Source organism: Geotrypetes seraphini, chromosome 14 (genome assembly GCF_902459505.1).
Source record: "Geotrypetes seraphini chromosome 14, aGeoSer1.1, whole genome shotgun sequence".
NCBI classification, from domain to species: domain Eukaryota; kingdom Metazoa; phylum Chordata; class Amphibia; order Gymnophiona; family Dermophiidae; genus Geotrypetes; species Geotrypetes seraphini.
Genome location: NC_047097.1, coordinates 18,500,590 through 18,526,130, shown reverse-complemented (window position 1 = coordinate 18,526,130; position 25,541 = coordinate 18,500,590). Strand labels below are relative to the sequence as shown.

Genomic DNA, 25,541 nt, shown 5'->3' with positions numbered 1-25,541 from the left:
TTCTTCCTTGCTTCCACTTTTGTGGAGAGGGACCACATCCGTCCTTCTCCGGTACCACTCCCAATTCTAGAGACTGATTGAAAAGGTCAGTCAGCAGAGCTACCAGAACTTCTCTAAGTTTCTTCAGCACCCTCGGATGTAAACTATCCAGCCCCGTCGCTTTGTCTACCTTTATTTTAGCTAGCTCCTCACTAACACAACCCTCTGAAAATCGATTAGGGTCCATTACTATGGAGGGACAAAAGAGCATGCCCTCAACACCAAGGTTCCAAAAGTGGCAGCAGAACAAGCCGCCACATTCACTCAGCACAATCGGGTAAAAGTTGGAGAGATAACCCAGTAGCCGCCCCGCAAAGTTCATCAGGATGACTTGCACGAGACACCACCCACAACGCAGGCACACTACCAGACTAGTGGGCATTAAGCGAAATTGGTGACTGCTTGCTGCAGGCAAAGGAAATCGCATAAATGGCCATTCGAAGCCATCGAGCGATCGAAGCCTTGGATGCTAGCAGACCCTGGCAAGGCGTAGGAGTCAGGATCAATAGGCACTCCGCCAGCCATGAAACATTAGACCGCTCCAAACAGTGGAGCAAGACTGACCTTGCACCTTGCACAAGATCCAATCCATTCACTCTGAGAATTCAGAAAGAAACACAGTAGACAAACTTCCTAGTTAACATGGAAAGCAGAAACCACCTTCAGCAGGAAGGAAGGAAGGTAGGTACAGTATGGCGAAAACTCCCACGTACAGAATACGAAGAACGGACACCCTGAACTAAAGAGCCTAAAGCACCGAAAAACACACCGTGCTGAACAATGGCGACCAGGACAGACTTGAATGGCAGATCCTGAAGAGAAGCATCCTTCAATGGTTCGAATGAGGCCTCTCCAAGGCCCTGTAGAACAATGCAAAGATTCCACGAAGGGAAAGGAAGATGCAAGGGAGGTTGCAAACAAAATGCCCCTCTCAGAAACCAGCTGAATGATGCGAAAGCAAACTAGCGCCTCTGCACGCTCTAAACACAAAAAGCCTGCAACCTGAACTGTAAGGGAGGCCCCCACTGCTAAATAGGTTTCTAGGCCCACCTGAAGAATAAACCAGAACCACCAAAAAAGGGAGCCTCCAGAATTGTACACAATATTCTAAAATGAGGTCTTATGCATGCGGATCACCGGACTCGATGGACCCAGGGTCTGATCCAGAGATGGCAATTCTTATGTTCTTATGATTCGTAGCACACCACTGTTGGAAAGCCTTCCAAGCTCTAGAATAAGACTCCATAGTAGAGGATTTCATTGAGAGCAAAAAAGGCGAGATAACTATATCTGAAAAATCGTGCTTCATCAAAACTGAACGCTCAAGACACTTGCAGGAGGAACAAAGAGCACTACAACCTCCTCCTAACGTCCGGTGAAATTTGTTCCAAGGAGAGACTTAGGATGGTGCTCAGCATCACTTGTGTAGAGGTCATCCAGACCTGTACCAACATGCCGTAAGACCAAAGTGCTGTGGGTTCTCCATGGGCACTGGCCCCGACTGAGAAGGTATCGATGAAGGGAGAGCCGGAGATTCTCACCCCACTGAAAACGGACGAGATCTGTATACCATTGGCGATGAACTAGTCTGAAGCTAGTAGAATCACCAAGCCAGGATGTGTTGCTATCCGGCGGAGGACCTGACTGACCAGAGGTCTTGGAGGGAACATCATACAGGAGCTCATGAGCCAGCCAGGGTCGAACCAAGGCATCTAGCCCTAGCTTCCTCACTGTTCGTCAACTGAAAAAGCACGTGGCCTTCAAAATTCTCTGCTGAAGCCAACAAATTCCATCCGGGGCTGACGCTAGCAGTGTACAATCAAACGGAACACCTCCTGCAAGAGAGACCATGCTCCTGGTTCCAGGATATGACGGCCGAGGAAGTCTGTCTGAATACTGTCGACTCTGGCCACATGGCCGCCGACAAAGACAGATAATGTGCTTCCGCCCAATTACTATTAAAGGTGTTCCTCTGAAACTTATTCATAAGATCAGGATTCTCGGAGTAATTTTTGACGAAAAATTAACTTATCATGATCATATTGGTCATGTTGTGAAATCTACTTTTTATAGTCTCCGCCAAATATGTTCAATGAAAAAATTTATTTGTCCAAAATACATAGAAACATAGAAATAGACGGCAGATAAGGGCCCACGGCCCATCTAGTCTGCCCACCTTAATGTCCCTCCCCTACCTTTGCCCTGTGAATAGATCCCATGTGCCGATCCCATTTGGCCTTAAAATAAGGCACGCTGCTGGCCTCAATCACCTGTAGTGGAAGACTATTCCAGCGATCAACCACTCTTTCAGTGAAAAAGAATTTCCTGGTGTCACCTCGTAGTTTCCCGCCCCTGATTTTCAACGGATGCCCTCTTGTTGTCGTGGGACCCTTGAAAAAGAAGATATCTTCCTCCGCCTCGATGCGGCCCGTAAGATACTTGAACGTCTCGATCATGTCCCCCCTCTCTCTGCGGTCCTCGAGCGAGTATAGCTGTAATTTGTCAAGCCGTTTTTCGTATGGTAGATCCTTGAGTCCCGAGACCATCCGGGTGGCCATTCTTTGCACCGACTCCAGTCTCAGCACATCCTTGCGATAATGCGGCCTCCAGAATTGCACACAGTATTCCAGGTGGGGCCTCACTATGGATCTATACAATGGCATAATGACTTCCGCCTTACGAAACCCCTTCGTATGCAGCCCATGATTTGTCTTGCCTTGGACGAAGCCTGCTCCACTTGATTGGCAGACTTCATGTCCTCACTGACGATTACCCCCAAGTCTCGTTCTGCTACCGTTTTTGCTAGGATCTCGCCATTAAGGGTATAAGACTTGCATGGATTCTGGCTGCCCAGGTGCATAACTTTGCATTTTTTGGCATTGAAGTTGAGTTGCCATGTCCTAGACCATCGCTCCAGTAGGAGTAGGTCGTGCATCATGTTGTCGGGCACTGAATCTTCATCTGTTGTGCATTTGCCCACTACATTACTCAGTTTGGCGTCATCGGCGAATAATGTTATTTTACCTCGAAGCCCTTCTGCCAAGTCTCTTATAAAGATGTTGAATATGATTGGGCCCAAGACTGAGCCCTGTGGTACTCCACTAATCACCTCCGTCATTTCGGAGGGGGTGCCGTTCACCACCACCCTTTGGAGCCTACCTCCAAGCCAGCTCCCAACCCATTTCGTCAATGTGTTACCTAATCCTATAGAACTCATCTTTCTCAGTAGCCTGCGGTGTGGTACGCTATCGAATGCTTTGCTAAAGTCCCGGTACACGATGTCCAGGGACTCCCCAATATCCAGCTTCCCCGTTACCCAGTCAAAGAAGCTGATCAGGTTGGATTGGCAGGATCTCCCCTTAGTAAATCCATGTTGTCGGGGATCCCGTAGATTCTCCTCATCCAGGATCTTATCTAATTGGTGTTTGATTAGAGTTTCCATTAGTTTGCTCACTATCGATGTTAGACTCACTGGTCTGTAGTTTGCTGTCTCCATCTTTGAGCCTTTCTTGTGGAGTGGAATGACGTTAGCCGTCCTCCAGTCCAACGGGACGCTGCCTGTACTAAGGGAGAGGTTGAAGAGCGCGGACAGTGGCTCCGCCAAGACATCACTCAGCTCCCTAAGCACCCTGGGGTGCAGGTTGTCCGGCCCCATTGCTTTGTTAACCTTGAGCTTTGACAGCTCACCGTAGACACTGCTGGGCGTAAACCCTTGTCTGTAGCTGAGGGCCGAGCCCTGGCGCTTCTCGGGTGAAGACTGAGCAGAAGTATTCATTTAATAGTTGGGCTTTTTCCGAATCCTTTTCCACATAGTCTCCGTCTGGTTTCCTAAGACGTACAATCCCGCCTGAGTTTTTTCTTCTATCACTGATATACCTGAAGAAAGATTTATCTCCCTTCTGGATGTTCTTTGCTAGAGACTCCTCCATGAGGAATTTAGCCTCCCTGACTGCTGTTTTGACGGCTTTTGATTTGGCCAGGTAGTCTGCTCTAGAGTCCTGCTTCCCTGATTGTTTGTAAGAGATGAATGCTTTTTTCTTCTCCTTGATCAGGTCTGAGATCTCCGCAGTAAACCACTGTGGCTTATTGTTCCTTCGCCGTTTACTTACTGATTTTACATAGCGGTTTGTTGCTTCTTGTATGGTTGCTTTCAAAGTCGACCACATGTCTTCCACGTTATCGGTTTCTTCTTGGCTTTGTAGCGCCTGGTGAACGAAGTCTCCCATTTCTTTGAAATTTGTGTCCTTGAATTTGAGGACTTTGGTTAGTGTAGTAGATTTAGTGAAACCTTTCCTGATATTGAACCATACCATGTTGTGGTCAATGGAGGCCAATGTGTCGCCCACCGAGACCTCTGTGACACTTTCTCCATTGGTAAGTATCAGGTCCAGTATTGCCTGATCCCTTGTCGGTTCCAACACCAGTTGCCTGAGGCTTGCTCCTTTCATAGAGTTTAATAGCCTCCTGCTGCTGCCGGAAGCAGAGGTAAGTGTAACCCAATCCACATCAGGCATGTTGAAGTCACCTAGCACCTAGTTGTGTCCCTGAATATTTTGATACATTCCTTAGTAATTTCAAAGATAGACTATTGTAATGCCTTATTTAAAGGAATAGCACAAAAGGAAATTAAACGCCTGCAGATTATTCAAAATACCTCGATTAAACTTATTGAAAACGCTAAGAAATTTGACCACGTTACACCGTTGCTCGAGAAAGCTCATTGGTTGCCAGTTTCATATCGAATAATGTATAAATTGAATTTGCTCACTTTTAAATCAATAATTTTTAAGACTCCGGCTTTTATTTATAAATTTTTAATTCCCTATAAAACTTCAAGAGTGTTACGGTCAACTGATCAACATCCATTAGTTGTTCCATCGTTAAAAGTTATAGGTACAAGACGACATTCTATTTTTTCAGTTACGGCTCCTCTAGCCTGGAACGCCTTGCCAATTTATTTAAGAGAAGAAAGAATTTTAGATAAATTTAAGAGCAACCTTAAGGGATTTCTTTTTAAAGATGCTTTTAGTGATTAATTGATTTTTTTACATTTTATATTGAATCTTTTTTCAGTCCATATCAAATTTCCGTACCTCTTCCTATTGTTTTTATCCTTAAATGTTTCTTTTATATTGAATTGTATTTCTATCCATTACCTTACCTATTGTTGTCACGTATGTTTATTGTTCTATTGTATATGTTTAGTCATGTTACGCATTTCAGACTATTTTGATTTGTTTTAAGTTGTTATAAATATGTATTTTTACCCTAAATCTGTAATTGATGATGTACATCGCCTAGAACCTGGAATAGGCGATTAATCAAATCTTATAATAAACTTGGAACACATACGATCCTTCTAGCCCAAGAGAGAGCATTTGTACCCCCTTGTGATGTACATACGCCACCGCTGTAGCATCAAAGAAACTCACACCACTGTTCCTTTCAGAAAGGGCTGGAGAGCGAGTAGTGCCAGCCAAATTTCCTGAAGCTCCAGACGCTTGATCAACCAACGTTTCGGACCAGAAATCCACTGCCCCCGCAGTGACACCCAACCCAACAGGCTGGTATCTGTCATAAGAGTCATCCATTTAGAAAACCAAAGAAGCCATCCCTGGCAGAGAGCCTCTCCCTGAAGCCACCAGCTCAAGCTGCCTCTAACTGGCTCCGTCCAGGGGAGCAGCATCTAAAGGGGAAAAACTCTGCGGAGAGCACCAAGACAGGAGGGATTCCTGTAGGGAGCATGGACACTTTGGTACAGGGGATAGCTTCCAAGCAGGAAGCCAGAGACCTCAGAACCTACAGATAAAACCAGGCCGAGGCAGCCAGACGCTCCAGGAGAATTCTGATCTGTTGGCAAAGGTTCTGTCTGTGTGCCTCAAGAAGAAATACACGACCCTGTCTGGAGACTAAGAGAAGGCCCAAAAACTACAGAGACCTGGAAGACGCCAAGCGGTGCTTCCTGAACTTGTGAACGCCTGCAGCAGAGACACTACCATCTCCACCGTACTTCCACATTCCTGACGAGATGGGGCCCGGATCAACCAGTTGTCCAAGGGGTGGATGTGGTCCCCATGCTGGCGGAAAGCCACCACAACTACCATCACCTTGGTGAAATTGCGAGATGCTGTCACGAGGCCAAAGGGCAGAGCTGCGAACTGGAAATGCTGTCGCAGAACATGGAACACACAAAAAACAGCGATGCTCCAGATAGATCGAAATATGAAGAAAATCTCTGTGAGATCCAAGTACATTAGAAACTCTCCTGGAGAGACAGCAGCTATCACCATGCACTCTGTTACCATTCGGAAAAGAGGAATCCGCAAAAAGCAGGTGACCGACTTCAGATCTAGAATGGGTCTTCAATCCTCTGAGCCTTTCTGGGGTATGATGAAGTATGAGGAGTATTCGCATAATCCAGATTCATGTCAATCTTGGAAATGGCAGGGAGAACTAGAAGCACCAAGACTACAATCAAGAAAAGCGTTCCAGTCACTGAAGGGATACAGAGGATGGCCACGGTCTACGTGCAGACGGAGGACGACCCAGGACAGTGGACAGAGGTCTCTGTGCAGACCGAGGCCATCCCCCAGGAAAAGACTACAGTCTCCACACAGACAGAAGAGGTGGGCCAGCTAGACGGAGACATCTTGCAGGAGCTGAGGAGCCTAAGGGAGGAGGTGAAGCACCTGGGAAACATCCGGGAAGACGAGGGCTTCATCAACGGAGTCATCCAGGAGCTGTCCCAAATCACTGAGCAGGCGCAGGACAAGACCATCCTCGAGATGCCCAAACCTACAGCTTTGAAACCAATGAGTGGGGTACAAGAAGAGGCTAGAGACGCTGACTCCTGGCAGCTGGTAACTTCTTCCACAGGCAAACACAGAAGACCTCTTTTCCCATTTCTTTTTCTTGCAAATAAGGCAGTTTTACATCGACCCCACAAATCACCTTGAGGAACAGATTCCAGCTTTTACAGGAAGGAACTGCCAATGAAGTACAGGAAGTTGTCCAACAGATGGCTCCGGTTCCAGGGACAACAGATCAGCTCCCCCCAAAGAAGCGCAAAGTGGTAGTCATTGAAGACTCCCTGCTGAGGGGCACCGAGGGACCAATTTGCAGACCAGATATGCAATCAAGAGAGGTTTGCTGTCTACCAGGAGTCAGGAACTGAGATATAACCGCCTGCCTAGAAAGACTTATCAAGCCCCAAGACCACTTCCCCATGCTTCTCATCCACGTCGGAACGAACGACACTGCCTGAACACCCCGGACAATATACCTGAAGACTTTGGAGCCCTAGGTGAGAAGCTGAGGCAGATGGAAGTGCAAGTGGTCTTCTCCTCGATCCTCCCAGTGAGAGGTAAGGGAATAGCCAGGGAAGACCGTATCCAGAGGACAAATGAGTGGTTACACGGTTGGTGCAAGGAGATGAACTTCGGATTCCTGAACCATGGAGAGGCACTGCATGGACTACAGGGACCAGACGGGCTCCACCTGACCAGAAGGGGTAAAAACGTCTTTGGACACTGACTAGCCTGCCTGCTTCGTAAGGCTTTAAACTACGTAAGTTGAGGGAGGGTACCCACTCAATTACTGGCGTGGTAAGTAACAATCCTGGCGAGGTAAGTTGCCACTCCATTTCTGAGTCTGAGGTAAGTATCCTCTCTGAAACGTCAGAGGTGATCAGTGGAGTGCCGCAGGACTCTGTCTTGGGCCCGATCCTATTTAACATCTTCGTAAGCGACCTGACTCAGGGGCTTCAGCGGCGAAGAGGGAGAACAGAGGCGGAGGGAGAGCAGAGGAGCCGGAGGAGGACCCAGAAAGCTTCCAGCGGTGGCAAGGAGCGGGTAGCGGCGAGAGAAGGCTCCGCCCACCCCTCCACGTCAGCGCCCGGACTCCCCCCTTTAAGGAAGGGAGCCGCGGCGCAAGGACTCCTGCGGGCTGCGTGGAAGCGGCGAAGAGGGAGAACAGAGGGAGAGCAGAGGAGCCGCCGGAGGACCCAGAAACAGCTTCCAGTGGCGGCAAGGAGCGGGTAGCAGCGAGAGAAGGCTCCGCCCACCCAGCTTGGAAGCGGCGAAGAGGGAGAACAGAGGCGGAGGGAGAGCAGAGGAGCCGGAGGACCCAGAAACAGCTTCGTCAGCACCGCGTCAGCGCCCGGTCTCCCCCCTTTAAGGAAGGGAGCCAACGGCGCGCAGCCGTTCGGCGCACAGCAAAGGCGCTTGCCTTAGCGAGAGCGCCTTTGCGAGGGAGCCTTAAGAAGGAGCCAGGAGAACAAGCCGCCCAGCAAGCAAACCTAGAGCGTAAGCCACAAGTACTTCTTTCTTCTCTTATTCCTTCTTTCTTTTTCTTCTCTTTCAGCTAGCTGCACAGCAGGGACCACCTTTGCACACCACACACCAAGAGATTAAAGAGGGGATAGAGAGATGGAAGCAGCAGGAACCCAGAGGAGTTTCCCGGTGTACTGCACGGAGTGTCATATGTACGACTACCTCCCCTCGGGAAGGCAGGCGTACATATGCGGTCGGTTTCAGGAACTGGAAAGCCTGAAGAAGGAGGTCGATAGACTACAGGACAGGTTCCAGGAGCTGGAGGGATCTGCATCTCAGAAGAACCTTGCTGGGCAACCAGAGACCCCACAACAGAGAGCCACATTGAGGAGCAAGTAAGGGAGCTCGAGAGATTCATCGAGGAGGCCTATAGGAGGGTGGAGGACCAGGATCACCAGCAGCGCAGACAGGAACCGGCAGATGGAAGACAGGAGCCACCAGACACCAGGGGAGAAGTACCTTATGAAAACGTCGAGCAAACAGAGGAGGCAAAGATTCATCAGAATCCTGAGGGAGAAGTATCGCACCACACCGAAGATACAAACTTGACGCCAAAGAGGAAGCTGAGGAAAGGGAAATTCGCAATCGTAGTGGGAGATTCAATCCTGAGAGAAGTGGACAGTCACGTAGCAGGAGGGAGAGAAGATCGGCTGGTGACATGTCTCCCAGGGGCAAGAACAAAGGACATCACCGACAGAATCGAGAGGATCCTGGAAGGAGCTGAGACGAAAGAGACAGCAGTGATCATCCACGTCTGAACAAATGATGTCAACAGAAGAAATTACAGCAGGACTACACTAACCGAGCAGTTCAAGATCCTGGGAAAGAAGCTGAAGCTGAGGACACAGAAGATAGCATTCTCATAGATCCTGCCAGTACCGAGGGCTGATGTGAAGAGATAGATTGAGCTACAAGCAATAAACGCATGGCTGAGGAGATGGTGTGAAGAGGAAGGCTTCCACGTTGTGAAGAACTGGACGACTTTTTAGGGGAAGAACAAGCTCTACGGGAGGGAGGGACTGCATCTGAGTGCAGCAGGAACAAGACTGCTGGCGAACAACGTCAAGAGAGAAATAGAGAAGGCTTTAAACTGAGAAGAAGGGGAAAGCCGACAGTCGACCTGACATCGACGCTTCGGACAAGAGTATCCACTGAAGATACTGAGAGGGAAAAATGCTGGGAAGAAACAAATGATAAACTACAGGGGTCCAAGGGTCAAGTGGAACTAGAGACCAATAAGGGGAGCAAACCGCAGGAGATAGAGCAGGGGTGTCAAAGTCCCTCCTCGAGGGCCGTAATCCAGTCGGGTTTTCAGGATTTCCCCAATGAATATGCATTGAAAGCAGTGCATGCACATAGATCTCATGCATATTCATTGGGGAAATCCTGAAAACCCGACTGGATTCCGGCCCTCGAGGACCGACTTTGACACCTGTGAGATAGAGAAACAGGTGGAAACGAGGAAACAGGCTGAGGACGAAGAAGATGCACCTCAGGATGAGGAAGAACAAAACGAAATTCAGGAGCTGACAGCCCATGAGGGGGACGGCAAGAAGAACAATTCAGAAGGAAGAACAGCAGGGAAGAGAAAAAAATCAGGACTTAAACTGCTTATATGCAAATGCAAGGAGCCTAAGGACCAAAATGGGAGAACTGGAAGTCACGGCCAAAAATGAGGACCTAGACATTATTGGAATCACTGAAACATGGTGGACTGAGGACAACAAATGGGACATAGTACAGCCAGGATACAAACTCTACAGAAGAGACAGAACGTACAAGAAGAGTGGAGGAATAGTACTGTACATAAAAGACACCATTCATTCGATCAGAATGGATACGGCAGCAAGGGCGGAAGGACTGGAATCATTATGGGTTAAATTACCAGGAGGAAATGGAGCTGACATAAAATTGGGACTGTACTATCGCCCTCCTGGACAAACAGAAGCGAACGACAAAGAGCTGGAAGCTGGACAAAAAGCGGAAGGGTGATGGTGATGGGGGATTTCAACTACCCCGGGATAGACTGGAGCCTTGGAAACTCAAACTGTGCGAGGGAAACAGAATTCCTGGAGGCTGAGAGACTGCTTCATGGAACAGCTTGTCAAGGAATCAACGTGAGGGGACGCCACTCTCGACCTAATCCTCAACGGGCTAGGGGGACCTGCAAAGGAAGTGGTGGTAGGAGGACCACTAGGCAACAGCGACCATGACATGATCCGGTACAAATTAGAGGTAGGAACATCCAAAGTGAAGAGAACCACAGCAACAGCGCTCAATTTCAAGAAAGGGAACTACAATGCTATGAGAGCAATGGTGAGAAAGAAACTCAAAAACAGCTCAATACGGATGGAGACCGTAGAGAAAGCCTGGTCCCTATTCAAGGACACGGTGCAAGAGGCACAAAACCTGTACATCCCCAGGTTTAGGAAAGGATGCAAAAAAAAAAAAATAATAATAATAATTTGAACAAAAGACCCGGTATGGATAACAAATGAAGTGAAGAAGGCGATAGGTGACAAGAAGAAATCTTTCTGAAAAAGGACCCAACCGAGGAAAACCGGAAGGAATATAAAACACACCAGAAAAACTGTCACCGAGTGGTTAGGAAAGCAAAAAGAGAATACGAAGAGAGGCTGGCTGGGGAAGCAAAAAACTTCAAAACGTTCTTCAGATACGTTAAAGGGAGGCAACCAGCGAGGGAGGAAGTAGGACCGTTGGATGATGGAGGCAGAAAGGGAGTGGTAAAGGAGGAAAAAGAGGTAGCTGACAGGTTGAACAAAGCTTCTTTTTCCTCTTGGATCCCTTGTTGATACGTGGTATATACAGATTTTATGTTTCAGTGACTGTCTTTAAAAAGGGATCATGCTTGCTCTAGCAATTTTACAGTGCTTATCCTCTTCTTAATCTTCTTCCCCACCATGAGTCTCATCGCTTCATAATTTTATTTTTGGAAGTTCAGTTTTAGATCGATGTTTTGCCCCTGTGTTCAGGTCGAAGCGGATCATATTGTGATCACTGTTTCCCAGCATCCCTTCTACTTCTACGCCTTGCGCCGGTCCTTGTAGTCCATTTAGAATTAAGTCCAGAATTGCATTTCCTCTGGTATTTTCCTTGACGAGTTGTTCCAGGAAGCAATCACCTACAGCATCCAGGAACTTGGTCTCCCTACTGCAGCCGGAGGTGCCTAGGTTCCAGTCTATCTCTGGATAACTGAAGTCGCTCATGATAACTGTGTTGTCTTCCTTGCAGTTGCGTTTAATCTCGTCCATCATTTCTCCATCAGTTTCTTCGGAGTGCCCTGGGGGGTCAGTAGTAGATGTCGATCTTTGTTAACGTTCCATTTATTCCTGGAATTTTCACCCATAGAGACTCTACCTTATTTTTCATTTCTGGTGTGTTCTCTCTGGTAGACTCAATTCCCTTTTTGATGTATAGGGCATTACCCCCACCTTTTTGGCCTACTCCGTCTTTGCGGTAACCCGGTAGCACAGTGTCCCAGACGTTTTCCTCATTTCACTATGTTTCCACGATGCCGATGATGTCAAAGTTATCTTTTTGTGCCATAGCTTCCAATTCCCCCATCTTATTCCTTAGGCTCCTTGCGTTCGTGTACATACATTTGAGTTTGCGGTCTGTTACTTTCTTGTATTTCCTTCCCTCTTGTGTCACTTTCAGTCCGTCAGGATTTCTGTCTTGCCTATGATCCGGTGAGTCTTCCCTGCTATCCTCTGGGTATACCATTTCCCAAACCATCGACTCTTGGTCGACTGTCGGCTTTCCCCATCTTCCTAGTTTAAAAACTTCTCAATTTCTCTCTTGATGTTGCTTGCAAGTAGTCTCGTTCCGTCTCCGCCAAAGGGAATACTGAAGTGGACGCATGCGAGCTCAAGCCCACATTCAAGGAGGCTGCCATTGACTCCAAGACTTGTGGAAAATCCTGTGCCTGAGGACACCAACAATCCATCAGGAAGTGAATCTGCGACTGCAACTTGTACATTCAGGCTTCTGGAAGGAAGACTTTCCCCAGGCAGGTGTCAAAGAGAACCCTGAGGTACTCCAGGCGCTGAGAAGGAGCCAACCGGCTTTTGGACAAGTTGACCACCCATCCCAGTGACTGCAGGAACTCCATAATTCGAGTTGTAACCTGGGAGCTCTCCAGAAAAGACTTTGCTCAAAAATCAACTAGGTGTCCAGATAGGGATAAATTAGGATGCCCTCCTTGTGTAAGGCCGCCGCCACCGCCGCCAGACCAAAAGGAAGCCCCGATCCCAGAACAGCTCCAAAAGCTACGCAGCCTGTGCTCAAACCCATTAGCGGACGAACCAAGCAGCCAACCCACTGGAAACTTTTTCTCCAAAGTCTGTGACCTCCCACAGCTAGAGATGTGACCTGCTGGAAACCTCTGCAGCACAAAGGCACAAAGCATTGGGGGGGAGGGACTGACTTTAAAGAAAAATAAACATGAGCGGAAGAGACTAGTTCTTACTATCTCGCTTGTAGGAAAACAACGGGATACCCGAGGACAGTCCTGAGGTAAGAGGGGAGAGTCTTAAAAAGTTATATAAATGAGGCTTCCTACAAACAGTCTTATGACTGGGAACGCATAACCCACTTGTCCAGGAACAGAGAGGGATTGTAAAAGAATGAGGTTTTAAAATCGATCAAGGCTACTAGTCCTGTTGCACATGCAGAGCTTAAACCCTTGCCACTCCCACCCCCACCCCCCAGATATCTCTGCTATACCAATCTTGTAAAGGGGAGTCAGCCTGAGAAGTTTTTGTTTCCATCAGGAGGGGGAAGGATCAAGATGAAGATACTAAGATAGTATCTATTGCCCAAAGAATTTACTGCATATTACAAGTACTCAAAATTTGGAAGTCACCAAACTGTTTTTAAACAGTAAATAAATAAATTAGAAAAACAATGAGAACAATACTAGTAAGCACAATCACTGAATTATGGTAAACTCTCTGGAAACTTTACAAGTCATTAAACATAAACAGAACTAGGATACAGATAGCCTGAACAGCTTCAAGAGCTTGTTCAAAGGTGATAGTTCCCATGCCACGACTCTTGCCATCCTTGTCTTCTTTAATGTCTGCTCGTTTTACAGTTCCTGCCATGGAGAACACCTCCTTGAGTTTCTTCCAACCAACTTTGAAATCAAGCTTAAATACAATGATATATGAATGAATTAGATCCATCAAGTTTCTCTGCACATACAGAATTATATTTTTATGTTGACTACATAGAAATGGATCTTTTCCAGACCCATTAAATTTTATGTTGAGACTATGAAGCCTATTTGACTTTACAGTAAAAGATGTCATTTCAGTGTTGGGTAGCTCCAACCATGATTACTTAAGAGTTACTGCATATACAGCTACATAATATAGTACACAATTAAGAGCTGCACTAAATTTCTATACAGTAAATGGATTTTAAATTACAAAAATTTCAACTGAAATAAAATAGTTATTCTATTTTAGGGAAAGAAAGAGGGGTAAGCAGCCATAAAATTTACTTCATGTTTCCCATATCATTTATGGGCACGTTCATTGTATTCGTTTTCATTTGGCTATTCTACTACCATCATGGGAGCAATCAGTATACTCCGGCCCTCTTTGTACATACATAGTGCTCTTTTAAAAAAAAAAAAAAAAAAGTGCACACTATTGTTGGCAAACAAAATAAACCACAAACCAAAAATGACAATTTTCCCTCTGGTCCTTTTTTGTTTGATGATGTCATATTAATATTTGCATTTCCCATGTTCTGAAATGGCAGCCCCATCTGTAGATAAACACCTGGTCAAGTAACTTGCCTCTACCATAGCTAGAAAACTGCATAACTCACGTGACAGGAAAAAAAAATCAAATAGTGTTCTTCTGTCTCTTTCTGCAAATTATCTGCTCTCTACTCCTGCCAACAAATTATGAGAAGAAATGGGAAATGCACAGAGAAGCACTTGGATTTTGTTCCCCAGAGCTCATTGTACCATAATAGTGCCCCAGTGCCATAGTAATGCAAACAAAAGGCAAATGGGAAAGGGAGGAGGAAGTTCCAAAAAGCACATGCACAGCTATGGAAGTGGAGGAGTAGAAAAAAAAATGCAGAAGAGGAAGGAAAACAAACTAAGCATACATGAGAATTTCAGATAATTATATATGCTGAACTGGGGAGGAGGAGGTATGGAGGCAGGGCAATGGGTATTCAAAGCAGGAAACGCATACCAGGAAAAAAACTGAACACAGGATTACCAGATGTTACCATATATTAGAAGTGCATCTCCTATAGGTGTTACAAACAAGGTATTGCCTCATTTCTCCATCCTATCTTGATGCACCTTATTGCAGGGGAAAAACTTGTACTAATATGATGGCAAGACAGTACCAGAAATTAAATTTGTATTTTTATCTCCTTCCCACCCTCACTACTAATATTTTAAGCTTTAGAACTGAGATTTCATAATCTGACTACTCTCCAATTATCAAAACAGCAAAGGCAAAACATTACTTTAATATTTTAAATTATTAGTGTCTGAAAATTGCAAAAACTTACATTTGCAACAAAAATGGTGGATCCAAGTCTGCCTGCTTGCAAAGCTGCAATAATCTCAGGAGGTATGTTTGGATTATTAAGAATAGAAGGTGGTAGATTCATTATTCCAGGGCCCACATCAGAGCCATGTCCTGGGAATGATTGTCCAACACGGTTTAACACTCTGCGAGCATGTTCACCATCAGGATCCTACAATATAATTAACAATTACCATGTCTACCATAAAAAAGAACAAAATACAATCTGAAACAATGAAAATTATGAAAACAAAGTGCCAAAGTTAATATTTACTCTAATATCTGAAAAAAACTGTCCTGATTTGGTATTTAATCTCCTAGAACCACGTTTTTAATATAATGCAATGGCTCTAAATCTTCTGTTGTGACACAACTGACAAAATACTCACCTGCGTGATACACTAAACACCAAAGTTTTCAGTTGAAGAAAGGAAGAGGCTGGAAGAGATGGATGAGCTGCAAAATTTCATTTAAGGCTAATGATAAAAAGTAGGGATCAATTATAGAGATTTCAAGTACCCAGGTTCTCAACTCTACCCAACCTGCAGCACACATGGTTAAGAAAAGCACATGTATGCTGCTATCTGTCATGATCAAAAGCTTTCATACCAGGCTACAATCTGGGATAAGGATTTCAAATCTTTGCTATTTTCTTCAGTTGAAAACCTATTTATTTTTAAAATTTTGGGGATCTTACTTTCTTTATTCATCATTCATTTTGTACTCTTAGTTTAATCTTTTGTAAACTGCATAGAACTTAAAGGTAATGTGGTTTAGAAACTTCTGGTGACATACCAGTGTGTCCTGACACACTGTTTGAGAACCACTGATTTAATGCATGTTGACTATGCAATAAATTAGATATTATATGCAATTTAGAGGGAAATATCCATTTGGACTTATCATCCATCCAGTGCAGGGGTGCCCAATACGTCGATCGTGATCGACCGGTCGATCGGGAAGGCAATTAGTAAAGGGGGCAGGAACTGGGACAGAGCTTGGGTGGGTTTAGAGCGGAGCTTGGGAGGTCTGTGGTTGGGGGTACTTAGCTTGAAGTACTTGATAAAACACTGCTATAGGCAATCAGACACCGCCAGTGCCTCTCCTCTGCTGGCGTCTCAGGGCCCGTCTGGAAGGCCTCTGTGCATGTATGGATGTCAATGTGATATCACGCATGCTGTCAGCACAGCAACGTCTGCGCACTTCCGGGTGCCTCGAGCCATGGCCACTATCTGCTGCCCTCGCTACATTTTCCAACTTCGTTTCGGCCCCAAATCATTTTTGAGTTGAGCAGGCCTGCTCTATAGTTATTTCCCCTATCTGGTTCTCTCCCTTCTCCTCTTGAACTTTCCCTATCATCAGAGGAATCTACCCTACACCCACAACTGTTTCAGAAAAATTGGATCAATCCAATACAAGGTTTGAGAAGGATCTTCCTATACAAGAATTAGTGGAAGATCAGAATTCTGTTGGTTTATCTCAGCAATTGGAATCTCCTAGAATAGAGGCAGTCAAGGTATCAGTACCAATATCTTTTGTTTATTCATTGAATGAGTCCTCTTTAAGCACACAAGACGTTTCGTTAAAAGATGATATGTTATAATCAAATTAGGTGTTGTTACAAGATAACTTATCTTATAGCAAATTTACTGAAGAAGCCTCTAGTAAAATTTGCTGAACAAGATTTGAGAATTAATAATTTGGAAAAGAATTATAGTAAAATAGAGACTCAAATTAAGTCTTGTCAATCAGCACAGAAACACCTGCTAATACTTTGAGGGCAATTAACTTGAGACTACTAAATTTTCCTGTTAGTCATTCTCTCTGCTAGGGAATTCTTTAAAATATATGTAAATGATGTTTTATAGTTGGCTATGGATGATAGTTGTGGTTAATGCATACTACATTCCTCGTGGTGTCAAGGAAATTGCTCGAGAGGGTAAGATAGATAATATACAAACAACATATAGTCTTGACCTTACAAAATTTTTAGAATCATCTCATGATCCTATACTATAAAAAAAATAATCAACCTTGGTGGTTTCTATGTCTTCAGTAGAGAAAAGATGGTTATGAAGTCTTATTTTCAAAAGAAGTCAGTGCTTTTCTATGAGTGAACAATTTTAATGTTCCCAGATGCAGTCATGTGAAAAAATTAGGACACCCCATGAAATATCCAGTTCTTTCTTAAGAAATATTCACATATCGATGTCAAATCTTTTTTTTTATCTCTAGAAAAGAAAGTGATATAATTGCAGGTAAACAAAAATTTTCCTTGATTTACTCATGAAACAAAAGATATCCACAAAAATGTGTAAATGTGTAGGACACCCTTCACCCTAATAGCTAGTTACATCCCTTGGCTGAAATAACTGCAGTGAGACGCTTCTTGTAGCCATCTACCAGTCTCTTGCATCAGTCTGAGGAAAGTTTGCCCACACCTCAATGTAGAATTCTTTCAGCTGTGAGATGTTTGAGGGGTTTCTTGCATGTACAGTCCGTTTCAAATCGTCCCACAGCATCTCAATGGGATTAAGATCAGGGCTTTGACTCCAGGACTCTCCATTTCTTAGTTTTCAATCAGTCCTTGGTGGATTTACTGGTATGTTTTGGGTCATCGTTATATTTCAGGGTCCAGTTACGCTTCAGCTTTAATTTTCTTACAAATGGTCTCGCATGTTCTTTCAGAAAGCATTCGACAAGGTCCCACACGCGAGGCTTATGAGAAAACTAGATTGCCATGGAATAAAGGGGGACATCCTAAGATGGATAGGTAGATGGCTGGAGAACAGATTGCAGAGGGTAATCATAAATGAGAAGTTCTCGGACTGGGAAAAAGTAACAAGCGGTGTGCCCCAGGGCTAGGCTCTTGGGCCCATTTTGTTCAATATCTTCATAAATGACCTGGAAGAGAAAACAACGAGTAATATAATCAAGTTTGCAGATGACACGAAACTATGCCGGACAGTAGGGTCACTAATGGACATTGAAGAACTCCAAAGAGATTTGAACCAGCTAGGGAAATGGGCAGAAAAGTGGAGATGAAGTTTAATGTAGAGAAATGCAAAGTGATGCACCTGGGAAGGAAAAACAAGGAACATGAATATAAAATGTTAGGTGTGACATTGGGCAAGAGCGAACAAGAAAGGGATCTGGGGATACTGATTGACAGGACCCTGAAGCCATTGGCACAGTGCACATCGGCGGCGAAGAAGGCAAACAGGATGTTGGGCATGATAAAGAAGGGAATTGCGAGTAGATCGGCGGACGTCATAATGCCGCTTTACAGAGCAATGGTCAGACCACACCTGGAGTACTGTGTCCAGCACTGGTCTCCCTACCTAAAGAAGAATGTGACCCTGCTGGAGAGGGTGCAGAGGCGAGCTACGAAGCTAGTATTAGGTATGAAAAATTTGAGCTACAAAGAACGCCTCAGGAAACTGGGCTTATTTACCCTTGAGAAGAGAAGACTGCGAGGGGATATGATAGAGACTTATAAAATAACAAAAGGATTCGACACAATAGAGCGAGAAGCATCGTTATTCACACTGTCAAATGTGAATCAGACAAGAGGTCATGGATTGAAGTTGAGAGGCGACAGGCTCAGGACAAATACCAGGAAGTTCTGTTTCACGCAGCGAGTGGTGGACGCTTGGAATGCTCTCCCGGAGGAGGTTGTGACGGAGACCACCATTCTGGGTTTCAAGGGCAAGTTGGATGCACACCTTCTTGCAAATCACATCGATGGATACGGGGTAAACAGGTTTCATCGGGGAACACCTGGCTTGGCCTCCGCGTGTGCGGGTCACCGGACTGGATGGACCAAAAAGGTCTGATTCGGTGAAGGCGTTTCTTATGTTCTTATGCAAGTACCCTCTGATACACGGTAAAATTCATGGTGGATTCTATGATGGTGAGCTGGCCAGGTCCTGCTGCAGCAAAGCATCCCCAAACCATGACACTTCCACCTCCATGCTTCACAGCTGGTATGAAGTTCTTTTCTTGGAATGCTGTATTTGGTGTACGCCAAACACGTCCTCTTTTCTTTTGTCCAAATAATTCACTTTTCCAGAAGTCCTGGTGTTTGTCTACATTCTCTCTAGCAAACTTCAGTCTGGTCTTGAATGTTTCTCTTAGCAAGCAAAGGTTTCCTCCTTGCACACCTCCCACGCAAGTTAAATTTGTGCAGTCGCTTTCTCATTGTAGAGGCATACACTTTCACATCAACAGTAGCAAGAGCCTGCTATAGGTCCTGTGATGACATTTTAGAGTTTTTGGAGACTTTTTTGCGGTCTGCTCTGGGGGACAACTTGCTTGGACGGCCAGACCTGAGCATGTTGGCAGTTGTTTGGAAAGTCGAAAGTCCTCCACTTGTACACTATTTTCCAGACTGTGGAATGGCTAATGTCAAATTCTTTCGAGATCTTTTTAAATCCCTTACCAGACTTATAAGCTGCTACAATCTTCTTTCTGAAGGCCTCCAGACAGCTCTTTTGATCTCACCATGGTGTTCACTCTCACCACAACAGTCATGAGCACACCAAGTTGAAGCAGCAGCTCGAATGACTCTGTTCTAGGGTCCAAGAAAACAAAATAATCAGTTCCCCATGTAATGACATTTACAGGGAAATTTTAGGAAAAAAAGTGCCTCCCCTTGCCTGGTCTGTCCCGTCCTTGCTGTTGCGGCGGCAGGGGGTGGGTGTTGGGAATGCAGCATGTCAGGTGGCAAGATCGGATTTGGGGGTGGGACAAGGAGGAATCGGCGACGGTGACTTCAGCTGGGGGGGGGGAGGGAAAGATCTCAGACGGCAGCCAGCCCATGTACCCCCAACAGGTGGCCCGCATACCCCCTGGGATACACGTGCCCTAGAAGACCAATGCCTGCTGTATAGCAAGGACTTAGATTTACAGTACAGAATGACACATGGAAAAAAAAATCTGTCCCCATCCATGCAAACCATCTGATCCCATTCGCACAAGCCTTGAATAGTTATAATTTTATACTGAACTCATTTTATTAAAGTATAAAGAGAGACAATATTCTGTACAATTGTCATTTTATAAATCACATAGCAAAGATCAACAAAACCCATCTCCCCTCTCCTCCCTTTCGCAAATATCCTCTCCACTATTGAGAAAACTGAAGTCAAATTACTACAGAATGCTACATAGAAAAAAAAAAAAAAAACACCAACAGAAAACAACCCCAGCTAACAAAATACTTGGCAGAAATAGTTAGGAGAGTACAACTAGGGCAACTACCGAGCTCTAAGCCAGCTGGAAGCTAAAGAAACACAGCTTGGGCTTTGCAATCCCCAATTATGTTTTACACCAGCTCTAGCAGGATACATATTTCAAATCTGATATATTCTAATCACAAAACAGAAAATATAATTATGTTTTTTCTACCTTTTATTGTTTCATCATTTTATTCTTGTTGGTCTCAGGTGCCAGTCTGTTGGGGACGGGGTTGTTTTCTTTTAATTCACTTGCATTGTTCTCCATGTTCAACGTCTTCCTTCTCTGTCTTCTATACATCTCTTTCTAGTATTTCTCCTGTGCCCATCTCCCTGCCCTCATCATCTCTCCATTCTATGACCTTCTTCCCTTGTGTACAGTATCACTCCTCCATCACCCGTCCAATATCTTCCTTCTGCGTTGTTCTTCCCCATGTCCAGTCATCTTCTCTCTGTATCCATATACCCTCCCACGTCTAGCATTACCCCTCTCTGTCCATATACCACCCCCATGCAGCATTCCCTTTAGTCCCTGTTCCTATGTTCCCATCCAGGCCCACCATCTCCCCTCTTTTTATATATCTCCCTGTGTCCAGCTTCTCCCCTCTTACTCCCTTACACCAATGACTCTCACACACTCTCTCTTTCCTCCCTCCCTCCACTATGTTCAATATTTCACTCACTCTTCCTTCATCCCTAGTTCAGCTTCTCTCTTTTCCCTTCTTTCTCTCTCTTTCTCCCTGCACCTGTCTCCCTTTCCTCTATCCCCTCCCTTCAGCGCCCAGGTGTGGATCTACCGTAGCACCTCTCCCTTCCCTCCAGCTCCACTCCACCCACCACATGGGCCCAGCACCCGTTTCCCTTCTCCTCCCAATCCCCAGACCAGATCCAATAACTGCACCCTTACCTTCAGCTCCAGCTCAGACTCAGTAACTGTCTACCCCAGACCAAATCCAGTAGCACTCACCCTTCCCTTCAGTAGCCCAAGCAAACCCCTTCCTCCTTCGTTAAGTACAGCAGCAGCACCCCTCCCTCTCGCGGTTCCAACAAAGCCCTTGCCCCCTGATTGCCAAGAAGAAAAAAAATAAAGAAATCCACAACTTTCTTGGATCTTGGAGCAGGCTTCCTGCACATAGCGCTACACCATGAACCTTCTTGCTGTCGAGTCCCTCCTTCCGATGTAACTTCCAACTTTGGAATCTTAATGTGGTTCTTGCTGATTGATGAAGCCTCCTTTTGAACCAATGGCTACAGCTCATCTCAAGTACCTTATTTGGAAAGTGGTCTTTATCTCCCTTACTTCAGCTTGACGAGTCACTGAACTTCAAGCACTGGTGACAGATGCTCCTTTCACAGTGTTCCACTTATTTATGAACTTATTAACATAAGAACATAAGCAATGTCTCCACTGGGTCAGACCCGAGGTCCATCGTGCCCAGCAGTCTGCTCACGCGGCGGCCCAACAGGTCCAGGACCTGTGCAGTAGCCCTCTATCTATACCCCTCTATCCCTTTTTCCAGCAGGAAATTGTCCAATCCTTTCTTGAACTCCAGTACCGTACTCTGTCCTATTGCGTCCTCTGGAAGCGCATTCCAGGTGTCCACCACACGCTGGGTAAAGAAAAACTTCCTAGCATTCGTTTTGAATCTGTCTCCTTCCAACTTTTCCGAATGCCCTCTTGTTCTTTTATGTTTTGAAAGTTTGAAAAATCTGTCCCTCTCTACTCTCTCTATGCCCTTCATGATCTTGTAGGTCTCTATCATGTCTCCTCTTGAGTCTCCACTTTTCCAGGGAGAAGAGCCCCAATCTCCCCAATTTTTCAGTGTATGAAAGGTTTTCCATCTATCAACTTTATTTATTATACAAGCTTGCTGCTTTTTGCACATTATAAAATCTGCTGTTTTTGCACAATTTTTATTAAATGTTTCACATATATTGGAAGGGATGGAGGCGGTCTGATGATTAAAACCATAATTTGCATTAGGTCAAGAGCCATTAGCTGATATGAGACATAGCAATAAAGTCTGAGGTCCTGCCTCCTATCCACAGATGACCTATCAGTATATTTGATCAGACATTTTCTTATGCAACCATTGTCCTGAAAAGTGCCTCTCTCAATTCTGCTTTAAATGATTTTGATGCTGTATTGTTTGATTCTTTACTCATTGCTGCATTAAAAATCATTTGTGGATCTTGGAAGGACCTCTCACAAGTTACCTATGCCAGATGGTGGAATCAGATTTGTTTGCTCTATAGATATATTCCAAGATGGCGGCCAGTGAAGTCACCAGCTGTGTTGTCTCCCTCACCCAATTTATTTTTATTTTTCCTTTACCCTGCTTATTTGTTTTCAATATTTTATGTTTATTTTATTCTTTTCTGTTATCTATTTCAATTTTAACTTGTTTTTTGGACCTGGAGTAAATAGCTTTTCAAAAATTAAGATAGTTTTGACCACTGGCTCCTATCTAAAGGTCAGGGGGGGGCACTCTCTGCCTACTCCCGCCATCTAGTTCCATGGTGGGGATTCTGGGGTGCCGGCTCGGATGGATTGGAGTTGGGCTCCTTTGACGGCACAGCTCAACCTGTCAGACCTGCTTGGATGGTTTGTGGCCCGGTGCCAGGGCTTGTGGAAAGGGAAAGGAAAGGAAGGAAATCTGAGCACGGAAAGACGGCAACATCAGCAGGCCAATGGTGGAGCGGGCTCCTGCTGCTGGAGCACGGTTCATCTCAGATGGCGGCATTTTTTTGCATGGAGCTCCTCTTCATGGGCAGCAGCAGTTCTCTCTCTTCTTCAAATCAAAAGGCCCTGCTGAAAAACAAGATTTTCCACTGGTGGAGTCAGGCTGGTTGGGAGGAGGACAGTGCATCAGAGTGAGCTTGGAGGCGGTGCTTCCGAGGTGCCACCTTCCACCACAGACCAACCAGGATTCAATTCTGGTGGCAGAGAGGGGAGAGAAAACAGCTGGATAGGGCCAAAGTGGAGGATCAGATGCTGGATTTGGCCAGACCTGGTGTCAGACGATGATGCATTGGATGTCGGGGAGTCTGTGGAGGGAGAGCCTGCAAATGTTGTCCTGCAATCTTCGGCCGATAGCCCTCACCCAACGATTGTCATCCAGTGATCACCTTCAGCCAGTGATTAGAGCCTAACGGATTTCTATTCTGTCTTGCTTTGGGACCGAGGGTTTTTTAATTTATTTTTATTCTTTATTTTTTTATTTTATTCGTTTTTCTTTTGTATTATGTAAATTGTACCCTTCACTCACCATTTTTGGACTTTTGTTATATCTTTACTATTTCAATAATTGTTACTCAGGTACTTTACCTAAATTGTAAGCCTTCGGTACAGATAGGGAAGTTCCAAGTGCCTAATTTTATTTGTAACCGCTTAGGTCTGCGATATGTTGAAGCGGGATATCAAATATTAATAAACAAGCACTTGAGCTTTTCACCAAGATGGCCGCGGTGCAGACGCTCTGAGAGCTACGCTTCTGACCACTCCACTCGTCTTACTTTTCTTGTTAATCAGCTAAGCTGTTACTTACTCAGGATGCCGAAAGGGGCAGGAGCGCAGAGTCGACATGATGTTGCGGCGGTTGCAGGAGGCAGTCCTTCCAGAGTCAGGCGCAAGCCCGTTGAGAGCACCGGAAGGGGGCGAGACCGGGGTTGTCTCTCCAGGGCTAGAGACTACCTTAAGCCCCGGCCCGAGAGCTCCACCTCCGTGTCCCCGGTTAGCCAGTTCTCCAGGGGTGGAGGAAACCCCTGAGATGGGGGAAGTACTTCCCCATGAGGCAGCAGGATCATCATGGGAGACTGAGGAGGCAGTACTCTCTGACCAGGGAGTAGCTGCAGAAGAAGCCGGATTAGAGCAAGCAACCGGAGGTGAAGGATTCCAGCCAGAGGAACTTTTCTTCTATTTTACTCTCAGCAAAGTTTTCCTATCTTGGAAAAACCAGCACAAGTGATTTAGATTCACTATGGGATTTGATTGCAAATTTCACTAGGACCATTAGTCCCAATTTCCAATATATTGAGGGGAAATTGATCCAACATTCCAGACAGCTGAAAGATTTGTCAGCGGATGTGACTGTTTCAAAGGCTACAATTCAAAAGCTTGATCAAGAAATTTCTATGACTAAACAAGTACAGGAGTCTCTAATTAAAGACAATATTAACTTAATGAAGAAATTGGAGACACTTGAAAATAACTCCCGGAATAATAATTTGAGATTAATTAATTTTCCTAGATTGACTTCGGTTACTCCTAGGGAAATGCTTAGGAGATATTTGACAGAAATTTTGCAAGTTTCAGAAGAAACCTTGCCACCATTTGTTCAAGTGTATTACTTGCCAAATAAAGAAGGGGCCCAAACGCAAGTTAAAGTATCGAACCAAGCATTGTTGAATGTTTCTGAATTGTTAGAAACTTCAGATAGAGAAACAATTGTACCTTCTACATTGATTTTGACCGTTGCTCTCGCTATAGAAAAAACATGGTTATTGAGACTTTTCTTTAAAAATAGACAGAAAGAGTTCCTTGGTTGCAAAATACAAATGTTTCCTGACCTCTCCAGAGAAACTCAAAAGCGACGCAGAGAATTTTTGTTGTTGAAATCTGGAGTCACTTCACTGGGAGCAACGTTTTACTTGAGACATCCTTGCAAGTGTATTATTTGCTACCGTTCACTCAAATATGTTTTCTTTGAACCACAATAGTTAACAGCTTTTCTGGCAATGTCTCGACTGGATAAAGAGAAATCAACAGCTCCATAGTTATATTTCTGCCCATTTCTCAGTGCCTTCTATATTTTATCTTCTAATAATAATTTATTTTGCTCGCTTTAATGTAATCTTGGATCCCCATTTGAGGACTTGAGTTGAGTTGGTTGTAAGAATTTCCTGTATTTTGTTTTCCTTTTATTTGGATTGAATATGATTTATATTGGTTATAGATCATATCTTTACTAACTTACTTTCTGTACAAATGATTACTTATGTCATTTGAAAAATTAATAAAATAATTAATAATTAATAAACAAGCACTTTATAATGCCAAAAAAACCAACTATTTCTTTTAACTAGAAATGGTCAACCATACAGTCACATGACCTAATGTCTATGCTAATTCTTTCCGGTGATGTATGCATCTCATTTCTGTTCACTGTTATTTGTTTATATTATATTTTATTGTTGGTTTAAATAAACTAAGACTTTAAAAAAAATCACAACTGTTATAAGTAATTGCTGTTTTTTATGGGGACAGCTAACTTATGGGGGAACGGATGGGGACGGAGGGGGATTTCTTGTGGGGACAGGAGGGATTTCTGTCTCTGCGCAACTCTCTAGTCTCA

At 44.8% G+C, this 25,541-nt stretch overlaps 1 protein-coding gene across 5 annotated transcripts in view; it reads right to left on the bottom strand.

Annotated features, from left to right (window-relative positions):
* MYEF2 (myelin expression factor 2) overlaps positions 1-25,541 on the bottom strand; it is a 222,122-nt gene that overhangs the window by 140,959 nt on the left and 55,622 nt on the right. For all 5 annotated transcript variants that reach the window (XM_033920385.1, XM_033920384.1, XM_033920386.1 and 2 more), the window contains exons 6-7: positions 14,934-15,122; positions 13,387-13,540 (exon numbers count right to left, since the gene is read on the bottom strand). In XM_033920385.1, coding sequence (XP_033776276.1) covers positions 13,387-13,540; positions 14,934-15,122 — 343 coding nt within the window. The remainder of the gene's footprint in view (positions 1-13,386; positions 13,541-14,933; positions 15,123-25,541) is intronic.